Source organism: Macrotis lagotis, chromosome 1 (assembly GCF_037893015.1).
Source record: "Macrotis lagotis isolate mMagLag1 chromosome 1, bilby.v1.9.chrom.fasta, whole genome shotgun sequence".
Taxonomy (NCBI): Eukaryota; Metazoa; Chordata; class Mammalia; order Peramelemorphia; family Peramelidae; genus Macrotis; species Macrotis lagotis.
In genome coordinates, this window is record NC_133658.1 from 452979717 (window position 1) to 452993949 (window position 14233).

At 33.7% G+C, this 14233-nt stretch overlaps 1 protein-coding gene across 4 annotated transcripts in view; it reads left to right on the forward strand.

Moving 5' to 3' along the window:
* The window catches only part of SPOCK1 (SPARC (osteonectin), cwcv and kazal like domains proteoglycan 1), a 1031033-nt gene that overhangs the window by 856530 nt on the left and 160270 nt on the right, over positions 1-14233 (forward strand). For all 4 annotated transcript variants that reach the window (XM_074213490.1, XM_074213491.1, XM_074213492.1 and 1 more), the window contains one exon: positions 10465-10579. In XM_074213490.1, the coding sequence (XP_074069591.1) occupies positions 10465-10579 (115 nt within the window). The remainder of the gene's footprint in view (positions 1-10464; positions 10580-14233) is intronic.

A 14233-nucleotide genomic window follows, 5' to 3' on the forward strand; every position in this document is an offset into this window, starting at 1 on the left:
CTTGTCCATGTTTTCCCATAAATCCTTCTCAGAGGATTGCTCTAATAGGTTGGAGGGTTTTCTCTAGATCTTTTGACATCAAATGAGTGCTAATGAACCAAGCAAACTGTTCATCCTTTGTCTCCTTGCTTTTATTACAGGACCAATTTCTCTCCTTCCTATTCATACATCTCCTTGATAATATATTGTATGCATGATTTCTCCTCTACCATTCTTCATTTGTAATATGAAATAACCTATTTATATTCATCATGCCCTTTCAGTAACTTGCAATTTTAATTTCTTAGGAAATGGTGGTAGTCAATAATATACCTGGAAGTATTTCTGAAAGAATATTGATATTAACGTGATAGACTTTTGTTTTGGGGAGATTCTTGGGGTCATTAAAAGAACTGCAATTTTCCAAAGGATGCCATTCTTCTTGGTTAACTCAATTCCAGATCTGGTTCACTTTCCATTTGTATCATCTGCCTAAGACATTGATTTATCAGCTCTATGGTGCATCCATCCATTCAACTGTGTATTGTAGATTGTAGATGAAGCATTTTTCATTTTTTTTGGATTTTCCTGTGTTTGGTTAGGTTGGCCAGTGACTTTGGATCTCATCTTGGAAGGTCTGCAGAGTCTTAAGGGTTTTTTCCAAGCATAGTGTCATCTGTAAATGGGGATATTCAAAGAACTGTTCCTTTTGTAGAGAATCTTTCTTGTTTTGTACTCTCTGATGGACATTCTCCATGACATTGGCAAATGTCTCTGCTGAGCAATTTAAGTTAAAAGCTTTAAAATGGAAATGTCTAGGTGAGAGTACACATTGACCCGGAAATTCATTCTTCTACAGTCTAATTAGTCAATCAATTATAAGCAACTAATCTCAGATCTCTTTCCATTTGAATATAACAGTGGTCATCCTTATTTTCCTTCAATTCTACAAGACAGAAGTAATGCTTAGTAAGAGAAGGTACCAAATGGTACCAGGATAAAACTAAAGCTATTTATCCTGTTCTAGGCAGATGGTTTTTTTCAAACTTTAAAGAATCGTCATTTTGAAATTTGTTAATCAAAACAGCTATGGTCATGGATAGTTACAGTCATGGAATGTTAGAGCTGAATAGAAAATATACTCATGGGCTGGATCTTAAGCATTATTTAATCAAACCTCCTCATTTTTTAGATGAGGAAACTGAATCTGAGCAGAGTAAGTTACTTGCTGATAGTGGTACTTTTGCAAGTTCTGGAGCCAAGGCTTTTGATTTCTTTTTTAGTGTCCTTCCCACTTCCCTTTAAATTAATTTTTTTTTACTTATTTATTTCATTCGTATGCATGTGTGTATTCAATTTCTTCCTTATTTATTTTCATTCATATGCACATGTATATTTTTATTTTACAAAATTTCCTTTTACCCTTCCTTTCCTCCCCTCACTGTCAAACAGTCAGTTTAGCATTGTCTGTACATATTTTGATAAATATGTTCACAGATTAGTTATTTTCAGTATGAGGAATTAGGACTGAGGGAAAGAGATTCACGAGACATAATTTTTATAAAGCAATCATCAGATTCTGAAGGGTTGGTTTTTTGTTTTTCTTCCTCTGAATTGCAATAACATTGTCCATAGCCAGTCTTAAACAGTTATCCTAGCTCTTTGAGCTGTTGAGAGGAGATACTTCCATCAAGGTTCATCATCTCACAATGTTGTTGATAATGTACATATTGTTTTCTTGATTCTGTTCCTTTCTCTCAGCATGAGATAATGTAAGACATTCCATACTTTTCTAGAGTCTAGAGACTATTATTTCTTATAGAACAATAATATTCCATATATTCATGTCCCACAACTTGTTTAGCCATTCCCCAATTGTTGGGCATTGCCTCAACTTCCAAATCTTTGCCACTACAAAAAGAGCTGCAATGAATATTTTGGAACATGTGGGACTTTTCCCATTTTTAATGATTTCTTCTGGAAATGTTGGGTCAAAGGGAATGAACATTTTTATTGCTATTTGGGCATAGTTCCATTTTGCTCTCCAGAATTGTTGTATCTGTTCTCAACTCCACCAGCAATACATCAATGTTCCAATCCTCCCACACCCTCTCCAACATTGATCATTTTATCTTTTTCCTCATCTTGACCAACCCAATAGGTATGAGGCAACACCTCCTTGTTTTTTAATTTGTATTTCTCTAACCAATAATGATTTGGAGCATTTTTTCTTATGATTATTTATACCTTTAATTTCTTCTTTTGAAAACTGTCTATTCATATCTTTTGACTATCATTTGGAGAAGGACTTGTAACCTTATACATTTCATGTAATTCTCTATATATTGTAGAAATGAGACTTTTGTCTGAACTAGCTGTGAAGATTGTTTCCCAGATTTCTACTTTACTTCTAATTTTGGTAGCATTGATTTTATAGTGCAAAAAATTTTAATTTGAGCTAATCAAAATCATTCATTTTGCATTTTATAATGTACTCTAATTCTTGTTTGGCCATAAATTTATCCCCTTTTCCATAGATGTTCTAGATAGAGTATTTCTTAGTCTATTAATTTATCTTCCTTAATGTCTAGGTCCTGGACCTATTTTGACCTTATTTTGGTAAAGGGTGTGAGATGTAGTTCTTTGCCTAGTTTTTGTCATACTGTTGTCCAGTTTTCCCCAAAATTTCTGTCAAATAGTAAAATTCTTATCCCATAAATATTGATGTAAAAATATTACACAAAATTTTAGTAATATGACTACAGCATGTTATTACAGAATAATAGACTATGATCAGGTAGGATTTATACCAGGTAGGCAGGGATGGTTCAATAAAAGAAAAACTCAACATAATTGAACATATCAATAGCAAAATCATCAGAAATCATATCATTCTCTCAATAGATGCTGAAAAAGCCCTTGCTAAAATGCAATATCCATTCCTATTCAAAACACTAGAAAGTTTAAGAATAAATGGAGTTTTCCTTGGAATAGTAGATAGTATGCATCTAAAACCATCAACAAATATTACATGTAATAAAAATAAACTTGGAACATTTCCAATAAAATTAGGGGTGAATAAGGATGCCCATTATCACTATTATTTTTCTTTTCAATATAGTATTAAAATGCTAGTTGTAGCAAAAAAAAGAAGAAAAAGAAATTGAAAGAATCAGAATTGTCAAGGAGAAAGCAAAGCTTTCATTCTTTGCAGATGATATTATGGTATATTTAGAGAACATGAGAAAAATCATCTAAAAAACTCCTTGAAACAATTAACAAATTTAGAAAAGTAGCAGGATGTAAAATGAACTCACATCAATCATCAGCATTTCTATATATGAACAACAAAACACAAGAACAAGAGATAGAGAAATTTCATTTAAAGTAACTACAGACAACATTAAATACTTGTTCCAAGATAAACCCAGAAACTGTATGAACATGATTATAAAGCACTTCTCACCCAAATAAAGTGAGATCTCAATAATTGGGAAAATGTCAATTGCTTATGGTTAGGTTGAGCTCATATAATCAAAATGACAATTCTACCCAAATTAAGTTGCTTGTTCAGTGCCATACTAATAATAGTACCAAATAACTGCTTTATCAAGATAGAAAAAATTGTAACAAAATTCATCTGGAACAACAAAAGGTCAAGAATAGCAAGGGAACTGATGGAAAAAAAAAGTAAAGGAAGGTAGCATAGCTCTACCAGTTCTACAACTATACTATAAAGCTGCAGCCATCAAAACTGCCTTTTATTGGTTAAGTAATAGAATAATGGATCAGTGGATCAAGATAGGTTCAAAAGAAACTGGAGTAAATGACTGCAGCAATCTTCTATTTGACAAACACAAAGACATCAGTATCTGGGATAAGAACTCACTATTTGACAAAAATTGTTGGGAAAACTGGAAAATAGTATGGCAAAAACTAGGCAAAGAGCCACATCTCACACCCTATACCAAAATAAGGTCAAATTTGGTACAGGATTTAGACGCTAAGGAAGACACCACAGATAAATTAATATAACAAAAAATACTTTATCTATTATATCTATGAAAAGTGGACAAATTAATGACCAAAAAAGAATGAGAGTACATTAAAAATGCAAAATGAATTATTTTGATTATATCAAATTAAAAGGTTTTTATACCAATAAAATCAATGCTACTAAAATTAGGAGGAAAGAAGAAAGCTGAGAAACAATTTTCATAGCTAGTAGTTCTGATAAAGGTCCCATTTCTACAATATATAGAGAATTGCATCAAATTTATAAGGTTACAAGTCATTCCCCAATTGATAAATGGTCAAAGGATATGAATAGAGAGTTTTCAAATGAAAGAAATTAAGGCTATATATAATCATATGAAAAAATGTTCCATATCATTATTAATTAGAGAAATGCAAATTAAAACAACAATGGGGTATCACCTCACACCTATCAGACTGACCAAGTTGAGAAAAAGAGAAGATGATCAATGTTGGAGAGATTGTGGAAAGATTGGGACATTGAGGCATTGCTGGTGGAGTTGAATGGATCCAACTGCTCTGGAGAGCAATAAGGAAATGTGCTCAGATAGCAATAAAAATGTTCATTCCCTTTGACCTAGCAATTACAATTCTAGGTCTATGTCCAGAGGAAACTGTAAAAAATTAGGATAAGTTCCACATGTTCCAAAGTATTTATAGCAGCTCATTTTGTTATGGCAAAGAATTGGAAATTATCAAAAATATGTATGTATAATGTTAACCTGACTGTTTACTGCTGAGGGAAGGGAGATGAGAATGGAGAATGGAAGGAAATTTTGTAACTTAAAAAAAAAGATCACACATATTGTAAACTTTAGAGGTAAAATTTGAATTCAAATCTTCTGAATATAGATCAAAGCATAGCAAGTATACTCTAAACTCTCTCTTTCAGGGTCAGGAAGGCTACTGTCTGATTCTCAGAGTATTATAGTACCTCAAGGGGATTTCACAGTATATTTTCTTTGTAGTTATCATTTTGAGTTACCATTGACTATATTGCCCCCTCTTTTGTGGTCATTGATTATCATTCTTGTTGCATTTAATCACATAATATTTAGAATCTAAGAAACAATATTTATTTTAAAGATATAGGAAGAAATAAAAATATTTCTTCCTAGACCTTTGGGGCATACTCTTCCCTATGATAATTTCCTTTGAAGAGGAAATAGGTTGAATTTAGCTTAGTTCCTGAATAATACTGGTTCCACCAGCATCATATCAAGATTTTCATCATGACTGCCAGATGAATTCTTTTGCAAATCTTTCAGTGACCTCTATCCAACAGGTCCTTGTTCCCTGGACATTGATGTAAGACTAGCTGCAAAACCTAACCTGGCCTGAATTATTGGGATACCAAATAGTCCTTTGGACTGTGGAATTCTTATATTCTGAGGCATCTTACCAATCTCTTGAAATGTACAAGGTTACTGAGACTTCCTCTCTTCACCTAAAATGCCAAAGAACGTATAAGCAACTTCCTGTATAGAATTATGCTTCACAAGACACCATGAATGAAGTTGTCAAAAGAGACCAAAAAAGGATGTAGCTAAAGTTTTTTTGATGGTTTCTACCAACAATCAGCTAGATGACTTAATGGAGCACTGGGTTTGGAGTCAAGAGTTCAAATCTGATCTCAGCTACTACTGGTTATGTGAACCTGAGCAAATAATTTAACCTCTGTTTATAGTAATACACCGGAGAGGGAAATGTGGCAAACCATTCAATTATCTTTGTCAAGAAAACTCCATGGACAGTATTAGCATTCTTTGGTCCATAGGTTCATGAAGAGTTGAACATGATTGAATGACAAGAATATTATCTTGATGACCAGAGCCAGTTTCAGAAGCCCTTTCTTGTTCCCAGTCTCTCAAGATACTTCCTTACATATCATCACAACTTTCCCAGAAGTAAGCTTCCTAATCTCTTTCTCTGAAAGATTCCCAAAGATAGTACAGTGCACATGGGCAAGATCCTATTACAAGAGGATCATAGACTTATAGCTGAAGAGGACCTCCAAGATAATCTAGTTCAATCTCTTCATTTTAAAAATGAAAAAAACTGAAGTTCAGAAAAGGTATGTGATCTGATCTCTCACAAGTAGGAAGTGTTGGTTTAATTGCTTTAATTTATTGTGATTTGAGAAAGGTAGATTATTTATTGTAAATTAATAAATCAACCTGCCTTTCTATACCCTATTCCCCTGGAACTGATTTAGTTTGGGTTAAGTACATACATTCAGCCTTCAGATTTCTCATCCAATCCATAAAATCAAAATAAAGAACTCTGGACTTACAACCAAAATGTCTGAGTAGGAAGTGAAATTCTACTTCTAACCTACCTCTGTGATTTTAGGGGTTTATGTGACTACCTTGGACCTCATATTTCTCAAATATAAAACAAAATGGCCTGATTATATGGTCTGTAACATCTCCTAGTATGACTCTTAGGATCTCAGTTTGGTCATCTATTCATTTATTCATTCAAGAAACATTTATTAAACATTTTTGCATACAGTGTATTGATAGGTGCTGGAAGCAATTAAAACAAGTGACTTAGAGTTTAGTAAGAAAAATAGAGAATGTTGTTCTTGAATGTGGTCCCCCAAACCTAAATATATTTAGAAATAAGTTTATTTAGGTCATTTGGTAGAGGAGAGGAAAGGAGAGGAGAGGGGAGGGGAGGGGAGGGGAGGGGAAGGGAGGGGAAGGACATAAAGGAGATAGATTTCCTCTTGTCCAGACTCGAAGGTTTACATTATATAGATTTTGTCAAAGGTTCCCCAAACAGAAACCTGAGTGAATGATTAAGCTATTTTGCTCAGAAATCAGCCTGGAAAGAAGGTAAATTGAGATAGATATTTGTAACTGTAACTAAAAACAGAAGTTTGAGGTGGACTCCTCAGGAATTCCTGAATGTGGTAACCCCAAATGAGAATACTTTGGGTGGATCTGTGGTCTGGGAGAATTGAAAATACCTTGTCATCATATCTGGCATTCCTAGAGAGTTAATTGGGTCAAGCCACATTCTTGGTACAGATAGACTTTTTTCACATAAGGTTGGATTTCAACTATCATAATAATTTCCTACAAATAATTTAATAATTTTTCTTTAGGTATAGGGACAAAATCTCTGAAATCATTAGCATAGAGAACTTCAAGGAAGGAATGTCTTCTCTAGATGTAGGTTGAGATGTACTTTGCAATTTATATTCAAATAGAGATGAAATATAATTGGGAAATGTTTAATAAAATAATTAAAAATATAGCATAGATGATGCAAATGTGTGGTTTTCCAAGACAATATGTAGCCATAGGAATTCTTGTCTAAGTTTGACTTCACTGGCCTAGAACCTGGTTGCGTAGTCAATGTATATCAGTCTATTCTTGAATTAAATAATTTCAATACCAAGGCAAGTTCTCTAGCCATGCTTCCATTATTAGTAGTAATGAGATATGACATAATTTAGTCCTTTCAGTGTTTTCTGACTCTTTGTGACCCTATTTGGGGATTTCTTTGTAAAAATACTGAAGTGGTATAAAGAAACCGAGAGTCAGAGAGATTAGTGACTTCCTCATAGAAAAGTTGTCGGCAATATATCCTTGGTGAATTATGCCTCTTCATTGCTATTCTCTTTCATACTTTGTACCTGAAAGGCAATATGGCATGTGGATAAAGAGTTAGCTCCCAAGTCAGGGAGACCTGGGTTCAAGTCCCATCATTTGACCTCTAATCAGTTACAGAGAAGCTACCACTTATATTGGCAAAGGGAGTTTCCTCATCTGAGCCTTCACAGTTTCAGTGAAATCACAGTCCTTATTCCTATATTATACCTACTGTTCTTCTTTGTATTTGGTTTAGTGGATATATGTGGACAAATGAGTGGTATGGTCAGAGTCCTGCCTTCAGAAGATTATTTTGGTTGCTGTGAGGAGTATGGATTAGACTAAGAGAAAACAAAGCAATAAAATCAATTAGGAGACTTTCATTAATCCACATGAGAAATGATTACATTCTGAATGAGGGTAGTGACCTTATAAATAGGGGATAAGGGAATGAATAAGAATTGCTGTCAAGTCAGACTTTCAGAATTCCTCACTTCAAGTCATATTTTGTGTCATTTCCTAGCTAAGTGCCTCTGGATGAGGCACAACTTTCTATAATTTCCTCATAAGTAAAATGAGAGTGTTGAACTCTGTGGCCTTTCAGTTCTAGGTCTCTGATCCTATGAACTTGGTCACTCATTAACTATGGGGTAAGGGAGGAATAAGAGGGAAGTTTTAAGGATGACTTCAAAGTCACAAAACTAAGCTAGCTTTGAAAGTAATTTAGAAGTTTAGAGGCAGAATGAATCTGGGGGAAGAATATGAGTGGCAACTTGAATTTAATATACCATGACAATATCCAAGTAGAGCTATCTAAATTGCTGTGAGATTATTCAAAATGTATATGCAGATTTGGGAATTATATTCAAAAAATGATAATTTAACCCATTGGAACTGCTGAACTTATCAAGAGAGGAAGTTTAGAGATAGGACAGAGAGCCTTGGGAGACATCCATGTAAGGGATGTTCCAGCAAGGTGACTTAGAAAGAACCATCTGATAGATAATCAGATGATCAGAAGGAAGAGAAGTAGCATAAACACTAGTGGAGGAAAAACTATTGGGTGAAGGTGATTAACACCCAATTATTAATAAATATTGAGATAATGAACTCAGGTAGCAAGTATTTTTCATGTAGCATTTAGGAGCATGAAAGTGAAGAGGAGGTGAATGATGTTCCATTCAGATTATATAAGGTATCAGGTGTGATGGAATAAGAATGTGGAAACTACTATAATAATTGAACTGGTTAGTTATAGCATAAAGAACAAAAATTTAAAAAGAAAGAAAAAAGAAAGGAATGTCAGAGCAAAAATGATTAATTCAGAGAACAGAAAATATTTAAAAAGACAAGATGAATATGGTAAAGGCAAATGATGGGTTTAAGAGAAAGAGAACAGAATTTAAAAATGGCAGGAAATTAAAGGATAATCATTGAGAGGAGTTTCAGATTTTGGGGTAATGGAGGGTGATGGTAAGATCTAGGTTCCATACATATTGAATACTGGAGTGTCCAATAACTGGAGTTAAAGATGTAAGTCAAAGGAATTTGGGAGGTTAATAAAATGAGATGGCAAGATATCGGAGAGGACATCTATCTTTAGGTTGGGAAGAGGGTAAGTGTAGAGAGGAGGATTTTCAGATAGTGTATTAAGCTCCTTAAGAAAGGAGAAAGCATTTAAATTCCTACAATATGCCGGGCATTGTAATAGTGCTTTACAAATATCTTTTTTATCCTTAAAAAACCCCTGAGGGTAGGTAATATTATTATCTTCATTTTGCAGATAAGGAAACTGAAACAGAGGTGAAGTTAGCTTGTCCAAGATCACATCACTAGCAATTTTCTGGGGTTAGATTTGAATTCAGGTCTTCTTGACTTTTGCTTCAGTCTCTATTCACTGCACCCTCCTAGTTGCATCCAAAATGGGAGAATATGTGGGATTTGCCTTGCTTAACTATGCATATTTGTTAGAACTTTTATTATTTTTTCTTTTCAATGAGGCAGAGGGGTAGAAAGTAGAGAAAATGCATATTTGTTTATTTAAAAAATTAAAAGAGTAAGAGTGGTAGTTAGCAACAACCATTTGTATGGAATTTATATGCTAAATATAATCAAGTCTAATTGTTAAAGTGGGGCCAATTACATCTAAAAGCATTTTAAAATTTGCTGGTGCCTTTGGTTGTTGCATGACATCTGTGACTGAAGAATTTTTCCCTACCAACTGAATCATCCCTTATAGTAGATATTTAAAAAGTAGTTAAATAAAAAATAAAACCTCAACCATATTGGATAGCATATGCAATATTCAAAATTCATATTCACCCATCTCTGTAGTGAAGTAGAAAGAAGAGTACTATCTCAACTCTTCTCTGTATTTTGTATATTTAAGCTTATTTATTATCAACACAGTATTCAGTTTCATTTTATCACTCATTCATTTTATATTGTTATGGTATCAATTTATAAACAGATGTCTTAGCATGCTTCTCTAAATTTTTCCTCTTCATTATTTTCACACTGCCTCTTAGCCATTTTATTTCCAGACAACAAATTATTTGTCCACTCCACAATTAATTTGATCCTACTTTGTTTCAAAATCTTTACTATCACAGAAACTTTTGTTCTGATAATTTGGCATCTATGGAACCTTTCTTTCCAGATGACATTAATAAAAAACAATTACTAAAAATGCTTGTATTTTGAAGAAATGTAACTGCATTTCTTGCCAGTGATGCCTTTTCACTAAATCACACTTCTTCCTCCTTATTTAATGTGTATATGAACAGTAGTTTATGTATGTAGCTATTCTCCCAGCATCCTGAGATCTCTTTAACTTTTCTTTCTGCAGTGCAAACTGGAGTTCCATTCCTGTTCCTCTGGAAAAGGCTTCACGGCCCAGTGCGAGGGACCCTGCCCATGCCTTCCAGAGCCAGAACCTCCCAAACACAAGACAGAGAAGAACAGTGAGTTTGCATCCTGGGGGATATTTCTTATGGGGAAATAGTTCTGGGGGACCTAGGAGATTGTCACTCTTAACTCTCCGTTCAGAAGTAGTTCAAGATTCAGAACATAGTTGTCTTGGGAGGCAGACTTTTTGGCTAATAATACTAATGATCTTCAGATATTTTTCTATGCAAATATAGTCCACAGCAATGGGAGAGGATTTAAAAGGAAAATGACAGTCCTTAAGGGTAATTGTGGTAGACAAAGTTTCAATAAATGTATACAAATGATTTGCCATCAAGGGATAAATTATTTTGCCAAGAATGCTGATGATATCACAGCTCTTTTAAACTATGTGTATTATGTTCGTATAAATTTATCAATGTGGATATTCCCTACAATTACAGAGATTGTAGATTGTCCGGATTATTCACTTATACAGATTGTAGATTATGTTCACCCATAAATTTACCAGAAGAGATTCACCTACAATCCCCTGGGCAAACCCAAATTTGTCTCTTACTTTCACCACTTGATTAATCCAATTTCTTTATGATGATACCCTAATTCTTGCTCTTATTTGTATCTACATATTTATTATGTCACAAAATGCTTGTATATTGTGCTACTCCATTGCCTATGAAACTTTTTGAAATTTTATTTCTTTTAAGACTATAATATTTCATAACTTGTAGCCACATAATAGCACTAGTAGAATATTAGTGTTTTAAAAAAGTGGTCCAAAGAGAAATTGGGTGTCATTAATATAGCTCTGTTTTATTCTGTAGGCAAACCAGCTTTCCTCTTTCTGTTCAGTTTTGAGCACAACTGTTTTAAATGTCTCTCTAAGCTACACATTTTAGGAAAAACTCTGTATTTTGTACATTTAAAAACTTGAGATAATCTGGACAGAAGTTGTGTTTATGGTTACTTTGTAGCACAAAATAATAGCTTGATGCATTAGAACAGAGTGGAAAAAATAATAAAAAACAGTTTCTTAAGGCATACCCAACATGTTCTTCAGGAAACCTTGCTGGTTCTTGGTTATCACTACTTCCTTTTTAACAACTTTTCTATGGTAGAGCCTAGAATTTTTTTGCCAGTAATTGAAGTGGCTTGTATTTTGTAGGCTATAGAATTTCCTTTTTTGAATAGTTAGCTAAGTTTTTGATCCTATGTTCTCTCTCCTTTTCCCTACTAACTTTCTAAGACAGTAACTCAACCATCATACATCAGTTCTTTCAATATCCAGGGGTATTATTCAAGTCTGAATACTTCAGCTCATTTGAGGTAGCTATGTCTTCCATTTTCCATTTCATCACTAGTCTTGGACTTCAAAATATAATGACTGATTGTTTTGTCCTTTGCAGTTCAAAGATCAATCCCTCTGACTGAGAAAACTGAAGCAAAAATGACTCAGTCTTCTCTCCATCATCCATTATGATCACATCATCTATCTTAAACTATACTTTTTCTTTTTGGTTCTTCCTCTTTCCTCCAACTTCACTCAAACAAGTTCTCTTGATGTCTTTAGCATTTAATGACAAGTAAAGCTCATTCTCAGTTATCACAGGTCCATGCTATTCTTTTGTGTTCATTTATAATTCCTTGTCCTTGCATCTTCTACAAATGGCTCTTAAAAATTTAAGTTGATTAAGTTTCCTTTATCTGCATTGTTCTTACATGGAATATGAACTTCTGCCTTGTTATCATAATTTTAAAGATGAAAAGATTGTGTCTTTTTCATCTTTATATTCACAACCTTCCCTGAACCCTGTGTTTAATATATATATAACAATAGAATAGAATCATATTGCATGGAATCAAATCAGATTGTAGATTTTGTGAAAGTTTGTGGTGAATAAAATTGTTTTTTGAATCCTATTTCAATTTATTTTTGATTTCTTCTATCCCTACTCCTTTCCACTCTAAAACCTATCTGTCACTGAGAGTAAAACTGTGATAAAATGGAAAGAATATTAGCTGTGGATTCAAAGAACTTGGGGATTCCCTGTATATGGCATGTGCCTATGTGACCTTGGACAAATAATTTTACCTCCATCATCATCATCATCAATAATAACTGACATTTGTATAGTATTTCCTATGTGCAGGCACTGTGAGAAGCACTCTATAATTATTATCTCATTTGATTCTCACAACAATTCAAAGAAATTGGTGCTATTTTTATCTTTATTTTACAGATGAGAAAACTGAGTTTTCTCATGAGGGGATGGAAGATGGTGTCACAGGTCCCTTCCATTTCTAGATCTAATGTTCTATGAATGTTCTTAGTCCTTGACCCAATCAGCAACATCTCTTGTCTCTATCTCTCTGAAGCCTATTTAAACGAATTTCTTTGGTTATTTCTATTTTTCTCTCTCTCTCTTTTTTTTAAATCTAATTCCTTTCAGTTTTCAAACTGGACCTAGAAAAGGAAAGGTGAACTTGGTCAGGGGTAGAGGTGAGTCCCTTAAAATTCAATCATTATCCTAACCCTAAGTGCTAAAGCACTTGGCGAGAGACTTAGTCTTTTACTATTTTTCTCAGTTGGTAGTATTTTCAGAATTACTAGTTTCTATAAGGTTGTTCTTGCCTAGACTTCTATTCCCAAGGGATATACAAAGATAAGGATAAGAATATCTCTGAGAACTAATTTCATAATTTTCACTTCATGTTAGATTTTCCAAGGAAAGAAATGCAAATTGATTAAGGGTAAGTCTCTAGGTTGTTGTTGGATCAATATGGGAATAATGGAACCCTTTTTTTGGTCTAAGAGGAGATGGGAGTGGGGCCAACAAGTCAAGAAGGCCTGACCTTTAATGAACAATGTGTTGCTAGTTATCCCCAGGACAATACTCTTGCATGGAAATAACCCTTTCTCTTCACTTGAGTTGCTTGGAAGAGCAGAGTCAGAAAAGATATTTTTTTTTCTTAAGTGGTTTTCAACCTGAGGATGGGACTCTGGAACACAAATCATGTTGACAGATTATTGTCTAATTCCATTACTTACTAGAAGTTATATGTGTGAAATATATTCAAATACAAGTTTAAAAGAAACAAAATTACAAGGGGGAAAATGCTGCTTCTTTGCTTTCAGTAATATCTCAATGGAGAAAAACAACCCATAGATATGTTGTAAAGGCTTTTAGCAAAATAGAAATCAACTCTAGAGCCTTTTTCCTTTTGATGCTTATTGTATAACTGGGAAAAGGTTAGGCACTGCAAATTTTCAATTTAAAAGCAGTTTATATTAACCCATTCAATCACACACACATAAAATTCAGTGATAAATTATGGTCAGAAATTAAAAACATAAAGGAGCATTTAATTCCCCAACTACCTTATTTTAAATGTCATGACCTTTTAAAAAAGTGCTAGCAAATAGAATCATCAAACAAAAAAAGGATAAAACCAAGAAACTCACACCAGGTTTGTGCTGGGAGCTATGAGTTTGACTGTAACATGGTATATAGATTTTCTCATTCATTTTGTGAGTTATTCCCTTTGAATTTATTTTTGAAAGAAACTTGATTTAAGGGCTTTAATATTTTTACTGTTATAGTGGAAAGGACTCTACTTTTGGAATCAGAGGAACAGGATTTGAATCCTAGACCTGCCAGTTTTATGTTGTTACTTCTCCTCCCTGGACCTCAGATTTCTCAATTGCAAAA